We start from the raw sequence: 24269 nt of genomic DNA, 5'->3' as shown, positions 1-24269 counted from the left end.
CATAATAAAGAGTCTGAAGTAGTGAGACTAGATTCACTCTGTATAAATGTATTGTGGGTGCCTCTACCACAGACAGAAAGTTTGGAGTATAGTCTTTACTCTTGAGATGGTACAATTGGTTAAAGTGTCAAATTTGAGTATGAGCTTGCAGACTAACAAAGATCGTCGGTAAAAATCATAAATCCAATGACCTGGGTATTACTATTATCAGTATTATGGGAATAGGTTGGTCACAGTTTGGTATAGGGGGTGTTGCAAAAAAATATTTGCAATCAATTGACAATATTCTGTTGCAATTTAATTTTATAGCAAATCAGATTACACTCCTTGTTTAATGGAGCAGATTAGCAATAAATCGCAAATTTGCAGTTAATTTCACGGCATATGCTTTCAGGAACGGAAATAGACTTGCAATTGATCGCTAGTTTCTTGCAACACCCCATAAGTGTCCTAAAATGTACACATATATCATACATGTACCGTATGTAATTCGTATTACTTTTTTCATAATACCTACATGTACATGTATGCATGGACCTACTATTTCTATGATGTATGATACTATTCTTTTTTTAATCAATTCTGCCTGCAACAGTATCAATTTAACAGTATTGAATACAATATTCAAACACAAAAAAGATAAAATCATACAAGCATTACAATCATGTGCATGCATACTTGTGTACAAACAATAATTACTTAACACAAATGATGATCTCATTGGTACTTTGAAAGCATTGATAACCTCTAAAGAAAGCAAATAAACCTGGGGGGTGTTTCACAAAGATTTAAGTATGACTTAGAGTCGCACTTAAATGGCGAGTTGTGTATGGTATGAAAGGCTTGACCACATTGGTAAGATCGTGCCATGAGGACGCGCACTACTGCGTATCTATCAATAAGATCTCGCGTTGCATATCATGTACGCGTCGGCACTTAAGTGCGACTTAAGTCATACTTAAATCTTTGTGAAACACCCTCCAGGAGCATGGCTCTAACTTCCAGAGAAAGTTATTGATTTGATATTTTCTAGCTAAAATTTGCACAGAATGAAGAGAGAATACACATAAGATGTGGCTAGCTTAAGATATTTCAGAGCTGTAAAATTAAAATATACTAAAAAAAATAGGAGTACTGTAACAATAAAACAAAGCATACAGATGCAGAAATTGTCAAACTTAGACAAATCAAGTTTAACATTTGATTGAAAATTTGAGGAGCAATGTTATGAATTAAAATTGCTACATGTATATTTAAACAAAACAAAACCAGGAAGACTGACTTGGCACTTGCTGCTGGAGGTATATTAACAAAAAGCATGCATGGTACATGTATACACAGTTACTTTCATTAACACATTGGTAGAATGAGATAATGTGAATTACCATTATCATGAGAAAGGCATGATGGAGAAAAAGATAGATTCAATATAAAAAAACATCTCAACAATAAGTAATTAAATACTGATGATTTATCATATTAAATAAAATGATCAGCATTTTATTCACTGTACATGTATTTCTGTGGCTGATGATAACAATTACTATCAATGTAGTAATTATAATAATAATAATATGTACATTTATATAGCGCAGTTACCATGTGCATATACTCAACTGCGCTTTGATACTTGGTATCGTATTATTACCCCGGCTGAAGCTAAGCTGCCATATTCATAGGCGCTAAAGCGTTCAAGGAGTAAATCCTACCGGGTACCCATTCACCTCACCTGGGTCGAGTGCAGCACAATGTGGATAAATTTTTTGCTGAAGGAAATTACGCCATGGCTGCGATTCGAACCCACGACCCTCTGTTTCAAAGTCCAGAGACTAAACCACTGGGCCACAACGCTCCACTAAAGTGAAGATGTAAATATAACAATTACTTGTATGGGGCAGACATATGTTTGCCCAACATGATATTGATTCTATGTGCCTGATATATTCCTTTGTGCTCACAAAAATTATTTCCTTGGGGTTTGCCTAAAATCAGATTTGATCTTTGCATAATTATGCTTCATAATTAAGAAATTTCAGACTCTACAAGATTGATATATCTTTACCTATCATGATGTTCAATAAGTGGGAATGACATACGTTTGACTGGTCAAAAACATGAAATTGAGTGTATGGGACTGAAATAAGTTTCATCAACATGATATTCAATGAATGGGACTGATGAATATTTAACTAACAATAGTTTCATTATATGGGACAGATGTATAGAATTTTTGGACAAACACGAGATTCATTGTATGGGGATGTAGTGTGTATGGCCTACCTTAGATTTATCAGGATCACAATAGTCTAGTAGTGAATCACAGAAATGGTATCCCATAGCTTCAAAGTCTTCCGTTGTGAAATGAGTGAGTCTCTTGTCACCGGCCGTAGAGCCACAGAATGAGGCCTTTGAAATAAAACATGGATATTATACAGATATTGACTAATGGGGTGTGTAATACAAACATTCTTTGGACCGCTGGATTTGTATTTTCCTGAGGGGTTATATTTTCCCGAAGCGCACAGCGCTGAGGGAAAATATGATCACGAGGGAAAATATTAATCCTTTAGGTGGTCCAAAGAATGTTTTTTTACACATCCCATCAGTCAATATCTGTTATATTAGATAGCCTCTAATTATGAAGATTAGTTAGGCCTAACATGCAGCATGTTTATGATATTCAAAGTGATTGATTGAACTGGTATACATCTAACGTTAGATCTTGATCTATAGATATCTAGGTAACGTTGGTCTAATGCAGTGAATGACCCTTTTCTATTCAAATCAACTTTGTTTAGGCCTAGCCCTAGATCTAAATCTAAGTTCGAGCCCAGTCCAGGTCCAGGACCCAAGGCAGGCCGATAATGCATGGTAACATCTAATCCACAAGAGGGCGCCATACACGTAGAAAAATATATTCATGGACCGGTTGGTCAATATATTCATCGAAGGTGGACCGGCTGGGAAAATACATTGATTTTGATCATATCACATGACGCGTTATGGACCAATCGCGCTTGGCTTTCTGTCTTGACTATCTTATATAACATCTTATTCAATACAGTAGGAAGGATCAGCATTGGGATAAGGTACAAAATCTTAAGTTATGATTATTGCTACCATAACGGATGTATGGAATGCTCCATTGCTCATGCCATTCCCCCCCCCCCCCCCTCTCTTTGTGCCTTTGCTCATGTAAGCAAGTTTCTTTTCAAAGCTATTCTAATGATTAATCAAGGCTCCACATTAACTTTTTTTGGTGGTGGCCCGTTCGGGCCACCAAAACCTTCAAATAATTTTTTTTGGTGGCCCATTAGTAAAGTTTGGTGGCCCGAAAAATATAAAGAAAAACATTAATTTAAAATGAATAAAACAAAGTGAAATATTCTGCAGTCACTAGTTAACACGTACCACTATTCTTTGTACATCTTGTATGTAAATCGTGCTTGCTGTTATTTTACTTTGCTTATTTTGTGGTAATATATAAATTGTTCTATCATTGTAAATATGAAATGATTGAAAGAGAATAAAAGAATTGTATTGTTCCCAGGTTGTGCATTTTTAATCTCCGTGTCGACACACACTCATAATGGTAAAGTAAATAAATAGTGCATTTAGCAAACTCAGATAGATTTACAAAACAATTATTTTTCCTTTCTTCCTTTTTGATCATAAAACCTAGATTATGCAGGCCCCAAATCCAGTTTATTTTCTCTTTTCCAGCATATTATAGCAGGAGAAAATCACAGAAAAATATGCTGCAGAATTTATATAAAGAAAAAATGAAGAAAGAAATGAAAACAAAGAACAGGAAAAAAACATTTGAGAAAAAAACAAGAAAATGTAACTTTGTAAGAAAAATGAATAAGACAAAATTATCAAAAAATGGGGAAAATTATTATTATTATTCAGTAGAAACATGTTCTTTAATCAGGCATATTCAATGGGAAGGGGTATAAATGGTTTAATCACTGTAAAAAAAATGAAAGAAAAAAAATGAGAAAACGGCAAAAATTATCTGGAAAAAACAGTGAGAAAATTCCTTCCCTATATTTGACAAAATGATGGAAAAATTCACATTTCATATCAATGAAATGCCTTCCCAAAGTATTTACTTCCTTAAGAGTGGTTTAAGAAGTCATTTGTAAACAAGAAAGAAAGAAGCTGCCTATTTATTTTTGGCTAGAAGAGACACAGCTTCGAAATAAACCAAATATCAACATACATACAAATGCACATACGGGACTGTGATGTACTCACCTATGTGTTTTATGTGTATTAATGCATTTGGAAATCGGTCTTTTTGAGTCAAAAGCGAGGTCATAATTCCTACTTTTAATGCTTGCAGATAATCAGGTTTCAGTATTAAATACTGACTGTAGAAGGGCATTTCATTGGTGTAAAATGTGACTTTGACATAGATTTTTCAGAGTTCTGGGGAAGATTTCTTAGCAGTAACATTTCGTATCGCAGCTCCCTGAGTCTGAATAGTCTGCTCGTGCACAGCTAGCTGCAGTGGTTTCATGCACGCAAAGCTCAGCCAGGCCAGACAGCAGGCGCGGCCGGCTGAATAATAGTTACTGTATGCTAGCGGTAGTAGGCCTACGTACTGTCATGACTATGCAATCTTTGTGTGTGTGTATTTGTGTGTAGATTAACAAAAAAGGCGCATGACGAATTGGCTTGCAATTTGAACTGCAGAAAGTTGATAAATACATGCAAAATCGGGAGAAAAATTGCGCTACTTTGAAAATTATTGGTTGCCCGATTCGGGCCACCAAAACTTAACATTTTTTCAATAATGGTTGCCCGAGATGAATTTTTGGTGGCCCCGGGCCACCGCTAATGTCGAGCCTTGGATTAATGCAAATTCACCTACTCAGTTTAATTCTATGATTGCTTTTTGTTCGCAATCAATATGTTGTGCCTTTGTAATTTACTTTTTATGTACATGTTAACCTGCCTTGAACCAGTATAGGTTCATGGACCTGGTTTCGCCTGTTACTCTTCATCGTCTCACTTTGTTTATTTGTATTCTGCTTTTCTTTGAACTAAAGAAATGATTACAATCAAAATTCTATTCAATTATCCAAAATTGTATTTCTTTAAAATGCACAATCACATGCGCAAGGATGAAACGATACAGCCAAAAAAATGAAGAACTTAAGAAAATAAACTAAGAAAGAAGTAAAAATGTAAAAGAAAAGAAAATAAAATGTAGCAGGTGTAGGGGGTCAGAATGGCCATTGACCTGTCAAAGCCATCTCCCTTTATTACTACGTTGACATACAATTTTTAAAAAGTAAATATTTAAAGAGAACATAACAAACTAGAATTCTAGTTCATTTCAGCCCTCTATGTAGATTTTACAGCAACTTTTTTTACGCCTGACAATCTCTGTCCCATTCTGCTTTTGTAACCAGTGTTAAAATCTTCCCCTTAGCACTATACTATTAATACATGCAACATTCAGTCCAAACTTTACCTCCATGGTGTAACTGTTCATAATACCCACAACCACATGTCACATTAGTTCTTTGCTATCCTACTTGAGTGTTTATTTTACACCTTAGGTGCTAAGTGTTATCATTTATAATGTTAATGCAACATTCAGTGCAAATTTTTACCTCCATGGTGCAATTGTTCATAATACCCATCTGCTAGACAACCACACGCCCCTTTCCTTCCTAGCTACTCTACTTGAGTGTTTATATTTACACCTTAGGTGCTAAGTGTTATCATTCATAATGTTAATACATGTAACATTTGGTGTTAATTTTTACCTCCATGGTGTAACTGTTCATAATACCCATCTGCCAGACCAGCAAACATCCCATTCCTTCTCTGCTATTCTACTTGAGTGTTTACATCACCTTATACATGTACATGTAGGTGCTAAGTGTTATCAACTATAGGCCTACTGTTAATACAAGCAACATTCGGTGTTAATTTTTACCTCCATGGTGTAACTGTTCATAATACCCATCTGCCAGACAACCACACGTCCTGTTCCTTCTTTGCTCTTCTGGACCTTGAACTTACAGTTGTTGTAGTTGAACTGGAAGAGAGAAAGAGAAATATCTTTTCATAATTATCAGTTTACATAACATTCATGCAATTTGCATTGAGGCACAATAGCTCAGTCGGTTAGAGTGGGGGTTTTGAATTCTGGTAACCTGGGTTCGATTCCCACTTGGTGCGCAAGTGCCCTTTGGTACGGCATTAATCCTCAGTACCAGGTCCCTCAGAGAGGACCTTAAGATGTCGGTCCTCCGTTTTTTTGCTAACAGGCATTCATGCTTTCTTAACAATCAGGTACCATGTCACCACCATTTGCCATTCATACATGTATAATTTACATAGAAAGAATCTGCAAGAAATTGAAATGAAACACAACATGACATGTTCATTGTGAAAGGAGTTCAAAGTGTACGAGAAGGGATAGTGAGGATCTTTTGAGGCAAGTATGTCATGACAAATTTGTGTCGACTATACATGTACATGTATTAGATTTCATGTTAACCCTATCTAGGCCGGGGGGGGGGCCTCGGAGGCCCCCCCCTCAACAAATCGCGCAATATTTTCGCCGCGCGAAATTTTTTGACCGCGCCACTCGCTGACTTTTTACTTTCAAGTCTTGTGCAACTTTTGAGACCAACTTTGCGTCCTCCGGGTACGTGGTTCCGAAATTACGCAACATTATGTAAGTGCATGTCAGACCGAAAATTGCTCAAAAACGTGATTTCGTGTACAAAGTCAATGCAAATTGTGTTTTCAACCAAAATTCATAAATGTATGATTATTTTTAGTTTTGCTGCTCTAAATGTATCTATTTTATGCTTTTTATGATCACAGAAGAGTCCCCAACAAATTTCATTGAAAAAACAATGAAAAACAAAAGGTCAAAAAACAAAGAAATACATAAGAAATTGCAAAAAACAATAAAATACATAAGAAAATGATTTGATATCGCAATTTTTTTCATGTACACTTGCTAAGAACACCAAAAAGAGTTTCTATACCAAAAATTAGTACATTTGGAGCTTTATTTAGGGAGTTAGAGGAAAAAGTATGATTTCACATACTAATTACGCATAAATTAGCATAATAACTTAATAGCGACTCGCACGAAAAAAATTACTATACAATCTTGGAGATTATGTCCCAGGCAACCAGCATGCCAATTTTCGGCGCGATCGCGCGGTCGACGGCCGAGATCTTAGGGGGGGGGCCTGGGAGGCCCCCCCCCCGGCCATATGAACTCCCAAAATACCCCGGCCTAGATAGGGTTAACAAACTTATTGTATTTATGAATAAGGCACTCCCATTAAAATGTGCACAATTGTAAAGTGCGATTTAATCAACAAAACTGTATTGTAATTTTATATCTGAAATGATAAGATTTCATACTCATAATTAATTATGCTAATTTATGCATAAATCATACATTTGAGTATGTGTTGGATAGCAATGTGCAAAGTAGCATGTATCATTACCATGAAGTAGTAACCCTGTATCCTAACTCTAGCCCATTACAAGAGATAAAGAAGAAAAAAGAGCATGACCAACCTTTTCTCCAGCATTGTTGTAGAGGATGATGGGAAAGATTCTTTCTTTCAGTCGAAGATCTGGATTCTTCTTATTGTCACAGCCGTAGATGAAGACGTTCTGCTTCCTACTGTGACCGTGGAGGTCGCAGTAAACTATTACTTCTCTCTCTTCCATTAACCTAGCAAAGATGAGATATAGGGTATTAAGAGACATGTGTACACATTGCAGAAGTTGTCAAGAGGTGGATAAAGATCATCATCACAATAATCACCATTACCATAGTCATCATCAAAAGGATCATCTTCAAAAATCATGATCAACATTACCATCATCATCATCACCATCACCACCATCATCATCATCACCATCATCATCATCATCGACATCATTATCATCATCATCATCATTATCACCACCACCACCACCACCACCAACACCATCATCATCATCATCATCATCACCACCACCACAATCATCACCATCATCATTAACATCACAATCATCATCATCACCATCATCATCATCACCATCACCATCATCACCATCATCACCATCATCATAATCATCATTAACATCATCATCATTGTCATCATCATCACCACCATCATCATCATAATCACCATCATCATCATCATCATATTTAACATCACCACCATCACCATCATCACCATCACCAACATCATCACCATCATCATCTTAATCATCATCATCACCATCATCATCATCATCACCATTATCATCATAATCACCATCATCATCATCATCATCACCGCCACCACTACCACCACCACCAGTCCCATCACCACCTGTCCCACCATCATCAACTCACTTTTTGACCATAGCCTTGGTGTGTGTAACCGATGGGAACGAGTCTTTGAGTATCGTCTTGTAGTTCCTGTTAAGATCTCTCCCTGCGAGAGAGCATCGGTAGTTTCCGACGATCACACCGTCGGGATTCAACATTGGCACTATCTTGAAGACAAACAGATCACGCAGCAGCTGCAAGCAAAAAACAAAATACATGAAGATAAAGGAATGTTGTTCAACAATTATTTCATGGAAAATCTTTGAAATCAAGTTTGTCACCATGTCATTGTAGATCTTTATTTGGTACACTAACAGTAACACAAATTTGTGAAATCATGAAAATCTTAGTTGAAGAAAGAGCACACAGAAGATTGCAAACGCCAATAAGCGCATGTGGGACAGTCTATCATCACTGCCTGAAAACAACCGAACATCTGACTGAAATGTCATGCTTATTTTGCTCATTTCTTAAAAATTACACACTTTCTTCCAGAATCACATGACATATTTTTAATCTTTACATGTAGGTGGTCATTCACTGGATTGGATTCTATTTGAACTCATTTGGAGATTGTTATAACTAGCTATCTACCAATCTTTCCCTCAATTCATTCAGCTTACAGCAATCCTTCGCATTCTCAATGAAATTAACATCTTACAAATTAAAGAGAAATTCCAGTAGTTGCAGTAAACACTGATTTCATGAGAGAGTCTGTAAAATAAGGCTTAATTGTCAGTATATCATCGAGGATCTAGATATGGTACAATTAAATTAACTGAACTTTGTGAAATCTTGAAATCTACGCTGAAAAATGTTCACACCGAAGATCCCCAACACAGATAAGCGCACGTGGGACAATGTATAATTATTGCTTAGGGCGTCGGGCCCGACTCCCCGAATCCTGTGCTTATTTGCTGATTTCTCAGCAATTACACAATTTCTTCCAGAATCCTTTGGCACATGCGTTTTATTTATACAAACAGACACTTTAGTGGTCATTTCATTGGATTCTGTACGAACTCATTTTGATATCGTTACCAAAACTAGCATTTACCTTTAATGTCTTACAAAGATGGAAATCCAACAATGTCATATTCTTATCCTCCAGGAAATGTGCACAATGTCCTTTGTAAAAAAAGAGAAGCACACTGAATTTTCTGAAGGACATTGTTGGATTTCCAGAGTCAAGATTGATTGGATCAATCGCAACTCTTTGTAAGATTGGACCCAGATAAATTACCTTTGCATCTGGCATCTCACTGGTGAGGTAGTCTAAGAATCCTTTCATCATCCAGCTGGCGTTCGTCTCGCCAGGATGAACACGAGATGTCACCACCACTGCTTTCTTCACCTACGAGTCAATCATAAAGAAACATGTAATATCATTAATTATTGACTGCTTTGAGGGACATGGTAGTATGACAATGTTGACTGTTTTTGAGTGATAGAATATACAATATTGATTGCTCAGTGGGACATACACTGTAGTACATCAATATTGACTGCTTTAAGAGATACAACACTAAAATATTGACTGCTATGAGAGAGATAGCACAATTATATTGACTGCTTTCAGGGAAATAGTACATTGACTACTTTGAGGTACAGGGTACAATAATATTGACCGCTTGGAGGGATATAAAACTAATGACTGCTTTGAGGGATATAGTACTAAAATATTGACTGCTATGAGAGAGATTGCACAATAATATCGACTGCTGGGCGGGAAATAGTACATTGACTTGTTTGAGGTACAGAGTACAACGCAATATTGAATGATCGTGAGGATAGTAAAACAATACTGACTTCTTTGATGGACATAAATGTAGTGCAACAATATTGACTGCTCTGGGGACCATAGTACAACAATAATGACTGTTTTATAAACAGACTATAGGCCATGATAATCTACAAAACAATATTTTGCCATAAAAATGCAAAGTTTCATGGAGTGGAGTACTTAACATTTATCTAGTGAATTCCATAGTTCCTATTAGAGTTGAATTGATGACCTTTTTAGTATTCAACAGAGAATGCAATCAAGAATAGATCACACTGATAACGTTACCTTTATAGCATCATCTGATTTAAAGATGGTTAAATGATGATAATACCACATTGCCTACTAGAGATCTCTACCTTCTGCTGATGACTATTTAAAAGCATTAACCTTTCGATAACCATGATAGCATTCAACAGAGAATGCAATCAATAATAGATCACACTGATAACCTTACGTTTATAGCATGATCAGATTTGAATATGGCGAAATGACAGTGAGAAATGCCACATCGCCTTCTAGAGCACGCTACAAACTAATGATGCCTCTTATGGCATTCAAATGCGAATGCAATCATAAATAGCACACATTGAAGGCTTACCTTGGCATCACTAGGAATGAGAGATGGTGAAGTGATTGTAAAAACAAATACCACATCACCTTCTTGAGATCTCTACAAACTACTGATGTCCCTTATGGCATTCAAATGCAAATGCAATCATAAATTGCACACATTGAAGGCTTACCTTGGCATCATCAGGAATGAGAGATGGTGAAGTGATTGTAAAAACAAATACCACATCACCTTCTTGAGATCTCTATAAACTACTGATGCCCGTTATGGCATTCATCTATACCCTTTATGGCACTCAAATGCGAATGCAATCATAAATAGAACACATTGACGGCTTACCTTGGCATCATCAGGATTAAGAGATGGTGATGTGATGGTTAGAACATATACCACAGTGCATGCTAATCTAACACTGAAGTTTATTGATTACAATTACGTGTATAGCCTTCATCTACTGATGACCATTGTGGCATTCATCAGAGAATGCAATCATAAATAGAACACATTGACGGCTTACCTTGGCATCATCAGGATTGAGAGATGGTGATGTGATGGTGAGAACATAGACCACATTGCCTGCTAATGATCTACATAGGATCCTCTGCTTACAGTATTTGCTACGGACTCGATCATTGGTAAGATTCTGAAGGTAATCCTACAAACATAAAGTAGCAATACAATGATATTGACTTCTGTGATGGGCAATGTACAACAATTTAGACTTCTTTGATTGATTATAACAAATTATTGACTGATTCAAGGGACTAATCAGAGGTTGGGATATGACACAGATGTATACTCCTGCAACATTTACTCAGTTCTTAATATCTCAGAGAGCTTAGGGTAAGAGGAGGATTGTAAAAAGTTTATGATTCAGAATAATGTAAATAATAGGGTTTATATAGTTTTGGAGGTTAGGATTTAGGGTTGGCTTAACGTGGCGATTTTCCATCGGAGCAATTGTAGCCCGATAAAATATCATGGAACAACTCAGAGGGAAAAAGTGCAATACTGATTGTTTAAAAAAAAAGATATTACAATAAAGTAGCAATAACAATAATTAATACATCTATTTTGCACAATTTTTATGATAAAAGTGTATTCAACTGCAAAGTTAAGAGTTTGATATTTGATTTCTAAATTACTTTGATTACATACCACATAAAATTTTGGTTATTTCATTTAATGCTTGAGTCACTTTTTATTTAGTCATGTAGGACTTTTCAAAAAGCTTTATGGAACAGCTGCCAGATTAAATATGTCCATTTGAATTTACAATTGACGTACCTGTAAATCTGAGTACGTGTATGGATAGCAATGGGCAATGTAGCACGTATCATTATCATGGGGTAATATTATGTACTATTGACTTACCTGTAAGTCTGAATATGTGTTCAGATAGCAATGTGTAAAGTAGCATGTATTATTATCATAGGACAATATAATGTACTATTGACTTACCTGTAAGTCTGAGTATGTGTATGGATAGCAATGGGCAAAGTAGCATGTATCATTATCGTGTGGAACAGTAAACGTCCATGTCAGGGAATAGTAGAAGTTCCTATCGCCTTTCACATCTTTCCTCCTGTAAGGTGACCAGAAAGCACAAAAAAATAAATGAATATTTTGCTTCTCAACAGACTCTGATAGAACAACCTGTGCCCAGGAATCTTGATTTTATGGATATCAAGAAAAACAAAATGATTTTTTGTGCATGACCACTGTGACTTTAGGGATTTTTTCATTCATTATTAGCATTTCTGGGTGGAATTCCAAAATATAAATTACACACACACATACAATATGGTATCATATATAAATGAAAATTTCTCATGTTTAACTTTTCATAATTCAGCCTAGAAATGGACTTGCATCATTCATACATTCCTATACTCATTTGATATTCATGATCTATACATTAATCTATATTTATAAACCTGGTGAGGTTTTTAGTTGAAAAAAAAAACCTTGTCTTTTGGCTTCATTACAGGTGAATTTACCACTTTAAATGCCGATTGCAAATTTTTACCATCTTTTTTCATCTTTCCCAATCCCCCAATGGTTTAATAACTAGGCAAAGAAATTGGATGATTAAGAACAGACACAATTAGCTGCCTGGGCACAAATGCATGTACCAGATAACAATAGTGACCAAAATTAATCCTAGCTCATTACTTCATTAATTTACATGTATGAATTTAAGATGTGAATTATTATTTCTTTTGATTTTTCCTCGAAGCTATACAACACATGTAAATGAAATTACAATATCCTGTATAAAAAGGTCTCTTTAAAAACAATCAACATTGACATTAACACAAGCTCTCGATTCTCAAATGTTTTAATGAATTTACACACAGGTGCAAGGTATTTGAATGGTATTCATTTGGTTAATGATCAGTTGCATACCTTCGAGTGCATGATTAAGTTAAGTTTCCAAAGGAATATCAGAAATAACCACGTGAGAGGTTAAATAGCATTGTTACAATTCACACTGCAGGAATTAAAAGCTTCTTTTAGGTGTTAGTAAACCCCTAAAAATATTTGTCACCATACCATTTTATTACTTTATGAATTCATATATATGTCCCAATACTGATACAGAGTAGACGATATGAAATACAAGCATGTTTTATGATTTTAACTCTTTGAACGCTGAATTAATTTTTTGGAGGGATAATAATGACAATTGTTTCCAAGTTATTTTCGTTAATTCAAGATTTCCATATTGCAGCATTGATACTAATAAATATACACAATTCATGTAGATGTTATTCAAGATCTATTACCATTTATTAGCTTCTCTAATTTGACGGTCTAGGGGAGATTGTTGAATATAATTGTACGAATATGCAAGATCGCAACATCAGCACATAAATGGTAATAAAGACATCCATTTTGATTGGTCAGATGCCAACTATCTACATTTCCTTGTATACATTAAATACACGTCAGTTCTCAGTGCTCGATGGGCTAATAATCTTTATCTGTACAGTGTAGCTTAATGATATCTATTTTGATCTAGATGCAATCTCGATGAAAAAGAATCCAAAAGACACAACACTTTTTGAGATTAAAGTGACAGATAATGCTCCAATATAATTCACATATTTAAAGCTTTACCAATTGAAAGCTTTTGACAGGCTTCAACATGGAACTGCATCCAAACTGGTTAATTTAATATCATTTACCACATTGTGTGGAGAGGGATTAAAGCAATGTTAGTAATTACCAAATACCAACAATTATGGTGCAAATGCTGATTGGCACTCAATGTTAAGACCCTGTCATATCACTCCGTGCAGGCCTTGCCGGTGATGAGGCGTGGAATGACCATTTTCGCTACCCCGTAACCCGCAGGTTGCCCACATTGACAGTATCTCACATGTACATGTATGTCACACGTAAAAGCGTATGCAAGTCTGAATTGCAGGCAGAAAAGTTTTGGACATGCTCAAAACTTTTTTCCAGGTGAATTGCAGATGATTGCCCGCAAGGCTTGCATGGAACAATAAGACAAGGCCATAAGGTACAGGAATCATGAAATACATGTATATACAATGTAGCTTTCAAGAAGGCTTTCCCATATCCCCTATTAAAGCTAGGGAGCTTTAGATTTCTCGTGCTTGATGAGGGATCTTCAGATTAGGGGCGAATTCAGCTGCAATGTGCATTAATTAGGAGATGCCTTCTTTATCATTTACATGTAGGTCATCCTACGGCTTTAATGAGATCGTGCAATGTCTCTAAACTGACTGCACAATATAAACCGTCGTGATCGTACAATGTCCGTCGTGATTGTAGAATGTCCATACAATATACCGTGCCCATCTGCAGATTGTCTATGCAACTACATGTATGATGAACTAATAAGGGCTGCCACCCGACAAATTCAAAAATTTGTAGAACTTGGCGCAAAATGATATCATAGTCTGCAACTTAACTGTCTCGCTAGTACAAGGGGTCATGCACACAAGCTTTTCAAGGTTAGAGCCAATACTTTTTTACATTGAGAATCTGCAACATATGGAATAGTCTTCCTGAGCTTGTAGTAGAGTTTAAGGATGTATTACAATTTGAAAAAAGGATTGATTTTTGGTGGCGTAATGCAGAATTTAAATTGGATTATAAGGTTCCTCCCCCGGACCGCGCTGGTTCTTCAGACGTCACTGTTCATCACCAGGAGCTGGACATAGAGGAACAGAAGATCCTGCGTCCAGAATTGAACCTTATGTAACCTTATGCATAGACCCTATGATGATCCTGATTCTGGATGAAAATTGAACGATCGTCGCAAGCAACCAGAAAGCAATCAATTAGCAGGATACACCCTTTGGGCAGCCCACAATGATCGTAAACCAAAACCAATCGGGTATGCATGGAGAGAAGATTCTACCTCCTGTGCTAGGTTGTGAAACCTTCAGCTGCCGAGTAGGTTTTTGATAAAGATGCTGATTTTTTTAAAGGGGTGGTCCAGGCTGAAAGTATTTATAGCTTAATAAATAGAGTAGAATTCACTGAGCAAAATGCCAAAAATTTCGTCAAAATCGGACAACAAATAGCAAAGTTATTGAATTTTAAAGTTTAGTAATATTTTGTAAAAACAGTCGTCATGAATATTCATTAGGTGGGCTGATGATGTCACATCTCCACTTGTTCTTTTGTATTTTATTATATGAAATTAGGTTTATTCAAATTTTTTCCTCCAAGAACTAGAAAAATTGGATTGACAACTGATTTAGTGCATTAGATATTTATTGCTGCAACTTATTTCATCATAAGGGAGACATATTATTCACACAAGTATGAAATAATGAAAAAAATATGATTTTATGTAATAACATAAGAAAACGGAAAGTGGAGATGTGACATCATCAGCTTGCCTAATGAATATTCATGACGACTGTTTTCACAAAATATTGCTAAACTTTAAACTTCAATAACTTTATTATTTGTTATCCGATTTTGATGAAATTTTCAGCGTTTTGCTCAGTGAATTCTACTCTGTGTATTAAGATATAAATATTTTCAGCCTGGACCACCCCTTTAAGCAAATGGCGAAAACAATTTTGAAGAATTCCCGAGTGAAAGAATGATGGAGCTTTGCCTTTTAATATGGTAGGTGCTTGTAGTGCAAGTGATCCCTGAAATGATTTACTTTGTATTAGAGCTGCATTAATATTGAATGGTATGGGGTGCTAAGTTAGGGTGTGGTGTGTGAGGAGGGCAGGGGGAGGGAGAGGGGCGAGAGGTTGATGATAATGGGGTGGTTAGATGATGATTATAATGAATGTTTAGACACATATTTTACTTAACTTCTCTTGACATTTTTCAGCCTGGGTAATACAAAACACAGATTAAAATCAGCACACAAAAAAACAAACAACCAATATAAATACATAAAAACATTTCTAATCAAAACAAGAAACACGGTATATCTAACATTGAAATAAATAATACCATATCAAAGAAATACAACAAATAAACAAATTTTTCAAACCTTGAGATAAAATATTAGCATATGAACAGCACATTACAGTAGCCTATGGCGTACGTGCAACATAAAACATTTCAATTATCAGTCTGTTAACCCTATCTAGGCCGGGATATTTTGGGAGTTCATATGGCCGGGGGGGGGGGGGGGGGGGGGGGGCCTCCCAGGCCCCCCTTAAGATTTCGGCCATCAACTGCGCGATCGTGCCGAAAATTGGCACGCAGGTTGCCTGGGACATAATCTACAAGATTGTACAGTAATTTATTTCATGTGAATGGCTATTAAGTGATTATGCTAATTTATGCGTAATTAGTATGCGAAATCATACTTTTTCCTCTAACTCCCTAAATAAATCTCCAAACGTACTAATTTTCGGTATAGAAACTCTTTATGGTGTTCTTAGCAAGTGTACATGAAAAAAAAATGTGTATTCAAATCATTTTCATATGTATTATATTGTTTTTGCAATTTCTTATGTATTTCTCTGTTTTTTTTACCTTTTGTTTTTCATTGTTTTTTTAATGAAATTTGTTGGGGACTCTTCTGTGATCATAAAAAGCATAAAATGAATAAATTTAGACCAGCAAATCTAAAAATGATCATGCAATTATGAATTTTGGTTGAAAACACAATTTGCATTGACTCTGTACACGAAATCATGTTTTTGAGCAATTTTCGGTCTTACATGCACTTACATAATGTTGCGTAATTTCGGAACCACGTACCCGAGTGACGCAAAATTGGTCTCAAAAGTTGTGCAAGACTTGAAAGTAAAGTCAGTGAGCGGCGCGGTCAAAAAATTTTGCACGGCGAAAATATCACGCGATTCGTTGACGTGGGGCCTCCAAAGCCCCCCCCCCCCGGCTAGATAGGGTTAAAACATATACTGATGGGGGAGGGGTGATTCATCTACCGACTTTACATGCCAAAAAGGGGACAATTATCATCTTCATGATTTTGTCTGTATGGACAGCTCCCCCCTCCCCACTTTAGACCCAGCCTCAATTCAAAACCCTTCTGTAAGCTCCTGCTTGAATTCCAAAATTTAAGAATATTTGAATAAAAAATACAAACTCATCGTGGATGTTTACTTTTACTGATTATTAATATGTCTTCTACAGTCTTACATGTACATGCATTCCTCTAAAAAATTGGACAAAGGCTCGCTGGCTGACCAGAGTGCTTTTAAAGTAAGATGTGCATGTTCCTAGATTCAGATACATGTTAATACATAAATACTCTGGAGCCTTGGGTGCCAATTAATGAAGATGTTTATAAGTCGTGCACGACTGGTAACCCGTTCTTTTGCTCAAGGATATATCCCTGTGCAGCTATCTTTGCACCAAAGAACATGTTTTATTCATTTTATGAAGTCGTCTGTAGAGTCACTTCTAAAGTCGTACATAACTTATGAATAGCTTTATGAAACATCATCCTCGGCCCCTTCTTACAAAGAGTTACGATTGATCCAATCAATTGTAACTCTATGGAAATCAATCAGTGTCATTATTTCTTCTACAGGAAATTTGAAAAATGTCCTCTGTAAACAAAGGAGAACACACCAAACTGTCAGGAAATCAATGAATTTATGGATATACATTCAAATCTAGAATTATTTTTGAACATGCCTTTTATATGTTGACTTTGCTGGCTTTCCATATTTGCGATTGATCGGATCAATGGCAACTATTTGTAAGACAGACCCTGGCCCTGGGCCCAGTCTTACAAAGATTTGTGATTGAACCTACGGAAATCCATCAATATCATAATTTTTTCTTCAGGACATGTGCACAATGTCCTATTTTAACACAGAGGACCATACTCAATTGCCCAGAAAACAATGAAAAGATGAAAATATATCGCATCTTGAAAACATTACAAACAAGAATTACATGTTGGTTTTCCACAGTTGAGGTTGATCGGATCAATCGCAACTCGTTGTAAGACGGGGACCAGTGGCCCGTAACACAAAACTTAGCAATGATCGTAGAATATTTTTCTACGACTGATTCCATAGACTACAATGTACAATCAATCGGAAAAATCAAGCGTAGGAGCATTCGCTAATCTTTGTGTTACAGGACCCTGGTTATCAGATGTTAAGACAAAAAGCTAAGGACTCACCTGACGTCATTTTTGTAATATTTGATATCATCACCCACTCTTCTCCAGCCTATTCCCTTGGTTTGAGCATTGCATTCTGAATACATCAACGGTCTCATGCCGCTGTTGTATAAACTACCAGACTGTATTCAAGAACAATAATCATAATTAAATTTGATAATGAATGGTCTTAGCAATATAAGAAATCATAAAGATAAGAACAATGCCGCAAATTTCCCCTAGAGACCTCTCAGGTTTAACTAAAAAAAACTTGATCTCATAAATCTCCAATTTAAAACAGAATATACATGTATACCATGAAACACACACTTGTTATATATATGGCCTGAAAGAGTATCTTCTCCCAAATAATTTGATACCACTTTCATGCGGTATGTATTAACGTTTTAATAATTAGGAGGTATTCTTTTACATACACTCCTTTCACTCCATTCAATATTCACAATGATTTATGAAAAAAAGTGCAAAGCAACCAACAGTAATCAAAGATCATAGAACCAAATTGAAAGACAACAGAGGAATATCAGCCTGATACAAGTCAAATGCTGCACTCGACAATTAATGCCGCTGCGAGATCATGCATAAAAAAAAAATGACAAAATATAGAATTAGAGGGAGCTGTGCAATAAAATAATCTTACCTTCATGAAGTTAGTGATGGTGAACCGATAGCGAACGTTACGTCTTGTATTGCCGAATCTGAAGTAGAACCACTGAGTATGTTTATGTGTGTAGAGATCATATCTCAACTCTAATTCATACTCAAACTCAGACCTAAAGATAAAAACAAAATAGTATAGATTGTGTTTTATGAGTGAAGAGATCATACCTCAACTCTAATTCATACTCAAACTCAGACTTACAGATAAAACCAGAATGATATAGATTATGTTTACATGTATGAGTGTACAGATCAAATCTTAACTCTTATTCGTACTCAAACTCAAACCTTAAGATAAAAAAAGAATATTACATCTTGTATAAATCTAAAATGAAACCGTTGAGTAGGTTTAGGATCGAGTGTAGAGATTATACCACAACTTTAATTCAAACTCACACTCAGACCTAATAGATAAAAACAGAATACTACTTTGAATTACATCTTGTTGTAATTTGAACGGCTGGTTACATTTGTGACCGAGTGACAAGGCTATATTTCAATACCTATAGATAAAAACAAAATGCTACTTTATATTATTCCCTGTATTAATGTAAAGCAGGAGCACTGGTTATAAATGATCATAATAACAGGATGCTATTTTTTATGTGATTCCTTTATCAGGGTATAAAACCATAAAAGATAGAAAAGTAGACAATTTCAACTAGCACATCAATGTTGTGGAGCTCATCTGGCATCTTGCAACAAAATTTAACACAATGTATTTAATGTCAGCCCAGTTGACACTGTATGGAATTATATTTGTGACAAATTTAAATTGATGAAGAAACAACATAGAAGCATTTTTTGTGATTATGAATAAATTTTGCATAAATGAGCATAATTTTACTCAAAATTGCAAAATTCTGTGTGAAAGTTTGGTGAACCACATGAAGTTCTACCAGATGGAAGGAAAAAAATAAAAAAATCAATCAACAATTAAAAACAGATGAAGCATCATTTGTGTATTTTGAAAAATGCACATAAATTAGCATATTTAATGAGTTTCAAAATTCTGTGTAGAAGTTTTGAATACCCCACCTAGTGCTATCATATAAAGCAATAAGAATTGAAATTGGACTTGAAATGACGAAGAAAAAGCATTTTAAAATTGTGGAATGACGACAGACGACGGACGCCAGATGAGTTATAAATTCATTATTTGGTTATTATTACAATTGTTATAAATTTTAGGTTAGAATCAAGTTCACATTTTTCAAAATTTGTAAGGTTTGTTTGTTCATTTTTTTTTTCATCCATTACTCAATTTCAATAAAAACTCTCATACACTTACACTTGAATTGCTTTCATTAGGTTGCCACTCTCAAACCGGGATTCAAAGATCAAAGTAGTGTCTTCGGACGACTTCAGCTTAGCAGCTCTTGGTATAGGACCATTCCTATTACCCCCGACACGAGATCGTAGGAACTGAAAAGAGGTAAAGACAAAAATATGGAAAGCTATATATTGGGATGCCCATTAGTATTACTGCCAATATAAGTTTGTATGAACTGAATAGAGTAAAATAAAAAGTATGGAAAGCTGTTTATTGGGACAAGATAATTTCTATTTTACCTAAAACACAGGAATCCTAGGAATTGAATGAGGTAAAGAATGAAGTATGGATGGCTATCTTATGGAACAGGGCCAGTCTTGTTTACCCCAAACACAGGATCACAGGAAATGAAAGAGGTAAAAAAAGTCTAACTATGTTGACATGACTGGTTATATTTTTACCCCCAACATGGGATAAGACGATACAGAAAAAGTATGGAATGCTACATATTAAGACATGTCCATTCTTCTTACCCTAAAACGAGATAGAAGCAACTGAAATGACATAAAGAAAAGCGTACGGAAGGCTTTTATGATGACATGCCCATTTCTGTTACCCCAGAGTGAGGTATGGGACATGACCATTCCAATTACCCCCAAAGCAAGATCGTAGAAACTGAATAAGATTTAAAAGAAAACAGCATGGAAGGCACCTGCTGCTTGCCAGGCTGTGGCTCTACCACCAGGCCAGGTGGGTGTTTCATAAAGCTGTTCGTAAGATAAGAACGACTTTAAGAACGACTGGTGATCCTTTCTTTTGGTAAATGGTATGCACCATAGGCGATGGCTTAGTGCGTAAGAAAGGATCACCAGTCGTTCTTAAAGTCACTCTTAACTTACGAAAAGCTTTATGAAACGGCCCCCAGCACTGGTAAATGGCAGTCATCATGAAATAAGGACAAACACCTAATAAACTATAAAGATGACAGAACCAAATGCAGCTAGTTCAAAGACTTTCTCAGGGCTTCTTATTTTCTCAGTTTGATCATGCAATATTTTTACTGGGTGCAAGCTACAAATAATCTAGGACTGAGTCATCACATTTAACATCCAATCAAACAGTTACATTCATAGATGTTTCCTAGTTTGACGAGACCCCCCCCCCCCCTTCCTCCTCGTTGGTTAACCCTACATGCCATTCACAAATAGTGTTAAATATTTTTTTCCAAAAAAATTCAAGACACAGACCTACATGTATAATCGTATTATTCAAGTTTCACAGTAAACCTAAACATTTCAAGCTCTTGGGACGGTAATCTTTAAATTCTTCTTTTAAGTGTGAAAGTATGTAAAGTTTGGGCCTCATATAGGGCAAACCCATTGCCTCCTGGAACTGGGTGATCCTATTTCAAAGCAGATGGGGAATGCAGAACACAGTACTCAAGGAGTTTCATACATGTATGACTTACATATTCTTCATGGGTAAGAGGGTGGTGGTAGACGACTCTTCCTTCTCCTTCGGGTAACGGCATCGGTGTCTTCTCAAAACCACCTAAAGTCAAAGAATGAAGTCACATTTGACATTGTAGACGTGTTGTGGCTGAATGGATACATCTCCGGACCTTGGGCCCAAGGTCCAGTGTTCAAATCCCACCACATCACTCACTCCCTTTGGCAAGATGTTAATCTATATTTTCCACTCTCCACTAGGGTGTAGTATTGGGTAGCCGATAAAAAGGAATTTCTTGAATGCCATCGCCATCATCTTTATCATCATCATCATCATGATCATAATTTACACCATCCTCATCATTGCCATCATCATCGTTGTCGTTACGATCTTCATCATTGTCATTTCATCATCATCATCATCGTCACCATCATTATCATCATCAACACCTTCCTCGTTATCATCCACCTCCTTGTCATTATTGTCATCATAGTCTTCATGATCAATAATCATCATAATTGCAATCATCATCACAATCATCAGCACCATCATCATCATAAATTAATGACATTGTCTTACTTGGTTGGTAGAACGGCTCACTCTCTGAGGGTATATCATCGATGTGTTGAACAGTTTCACGTAGAACTTCGACATCTGCAGGCCTATTACAAATTCAGAAATTGGATACAAATCATTCCACAGTCATGTAAATTTGGAAGAAAATGAATAATCCTCATAATTGTTGAAGTTGTTTCTTCATGCTCACTTTCTTTTTAAAGTGTCTTTTCCCCTTTTCAATGAATTTTGGATATGCCCCTGGTTCTACCATCATCTAGGAGCTTGTTGAGGTCAATGCTGGGAGCCGGGCCAGGCTGGCACTCGGAGCCTGGCAAATTGGGGGATTTCCCTTGGGACAAGCTGGTCAGGAGTTGAGAGCTAAAACAGCATCGGAAGCTGTTAAGTCTTGGTAAAATACCAAATAAACAGCTAGAAAATGTAAACCGTTTACCTCAATGCGCGAACTGAATTCATATTTGTTCCCAAATAATGTAACTTAATCGATCCTTAACATGAACTGCAGCCCATTTTAGCATCGGAAACGACATTGGCTTCGGTCTCGACGTCTTCTTTCAAATTCTTAGTCAGATTTTGCCAAACGAATGTAGAACGTCGGAAACAACCTTGGCTTTGATCTCCACGTCTTCGTTCGAATTCTTAGTCAGATTTTGCCAAACGAACGTAGAGGGCAGCAATACCGTTTGTTGATGTCGAGTTTGCTGTATATAATCGCTAATTTCAGCACATACCAAAAAGAATATACCGCGGACTGAGACCCTAAATTTGAGAATTCAAATGATAAGATCAAGATTAAAGCCAGGTTTAAGCCGGCTTTTCCTTCCAGGCCCCAATGTTAGTTGAGGTCATTTCTTTGCTTTGTTTTTTTTTTGCTTATAATATTGTTTTGATAAATGCCCACCCCCATAAATTTTTACATTTTCCCCTGATCCTACAACAGTAAATTTGTGAGATAAGTTTGAATACTTACCACCTAGGAGCCTGTTGAGGTCCTGGATCCTTTGAGAGAGCATACAGATTCCGAGGTTCGCGAAGCTTTGGAACCTTACAAAAGGACAAGAAATTCATGGGAAAACGTTTTCATACTGAGAAAAAACTGTGTAAAATACATAAAATGCTGAGTTTTCAAAATGGACAAGGAAAACTGGGCAATGTCATTCATACCAGTGGCCCACAATACAGTGAGTACACTAACTACACTTTCGTAATTTGTTTTCCAATCAGCTTTCAACTTTTCTTGCATAGAACCTTCCAAAGCCATTTATTGTAGGGTTAGGCTGGGGTGGCTTGGTCACATTTATTCAAATTTACTTTTTGTTATTAAAGACTTGACCATCAATATTACATATCCAAACAAACCATAATTTGAAATCTCGGTTTGAAACATCTTTCACTTACCATCTTGCCAGCACTGTAGTTGAAAATGAGTTGAGTAGTGCGCTTCTGCCTGTCTGCCGAGTTATCTACCAGAAAATGATACAAGATCATAAAATAAATCATTCTTTCAATGTTGATAGCTGATTTATCTATTAGAACATGAAATCAATGATTTTATGAATACCTCAGTCACATTTACTCTGGTACAAAAAATGTTAAAATGGCTGTTTTCGACTTGCTGTACGACCGACATAGGGGAAATGTGACTGCGCCATTATGGTTGAACTGAAATACAAGAATGTAGTGAATCCATCATTGAAAGTATAATTCATCCTGATATAAAGATTCAAGGGTATAAGAGAAAACATACATTATAGTACACAGTGGCGGATTGTGACCCGGAGGAGACAAAGCATTGGAGGAGCACAGCATTGTTCACAAAGAACAGAACATGTACAAAGCAGTGAAAAATGAATGCACATTATTGAATGAAACAAAAAAGAGAATACACAAAAGAGGACAAAAATATATTATTTCAATGTACGCAACAATGTGAATATAACAAAATAAACAACATTTCAGTACATATCAAGAGTTTGCGCA

At 36.1% G+C, this 24269-nt stretch overlaps 1 protein-coding gene across 3 annotated transcripts in view; it reads right to left on the bottom strand.

Annotated features, from left to right (window-relative positions):
* The window catches only part of LOC121421044, a 68444-nt gene that overhangs the window by 30388 nt on the left and 13787 nt on the right, over positions 1-24269 (bottom strand). Inside the window, exons 5-19 of one of the 3 annotated variants that reach the window (XM_041615641.1) lie at positions 23688-23752; positions 23260-23333; positions 22293-22375; positions 21733-21815; positions 20283-20416; positions 18972-19104; positions 18332-18453; positions 16029-16049; positions 12175-12298; positions 11231-11368; positions 9600-9710; positions 8381-8550; positions 7570-7729; positions 5957-6058; positions 2281-2406 (exon numbers count right to left, since the gene is read on the bottom strand). In XM_041615641.1, the coding sequence (XP_041471575.1) occupies positions 2281-2406; positions 5957-6058; positions 7570-7729; positions 8381-8550; positions 9600-9710; positions 11231-11368; positions 12175-12298; positions 16029-16049; positions 18332-18453; positions 18972-19104; positions 20283-20416; positions 21733-21815; positions 22293-22375; positions 23260-23333; positions 23688-23752 (1646 nt within the window). Of the gene's footprint in view, positions 1-2280; positions 2407-5956; positions 6059-7569; positions 7730-8380; positions 8551-9599; positions 9711-11230; positions 11369-12174; positions 12299-16028; positions 16050-18331; positions 18454-18971; positions 19105-20282; positions 20417-21732; positions 21816-22292; positions 22376-23259; positions 23334-23687; positions 23753-24269 lie in introns of those variants that run through there. The other 2 variants (XM_041615640.1, XM_041615639.1) reach the window with 2 other exon arrangements.

The sequence above is a fragment of the Lytechinus variegatus genome, chromosome 9 (genome assembly GCF_018143015.1).
Source record: "Lytechinus variegatus isolate NC3 chromosome 9, Lvar_3.0, whole genome shotgun sequence".
NCBI lineage: Eukaryota > Metazoa > Echinodermata > Echinoidea > Temnopleuroida > Toxopneustidae > Lytechinus > Lytechinus variegatus.
The sequence above is the reverse complement of the archived record's forward strand: the minus strand, read 5'-3'. Positions and strand labels throughout refer to the sequence as shown.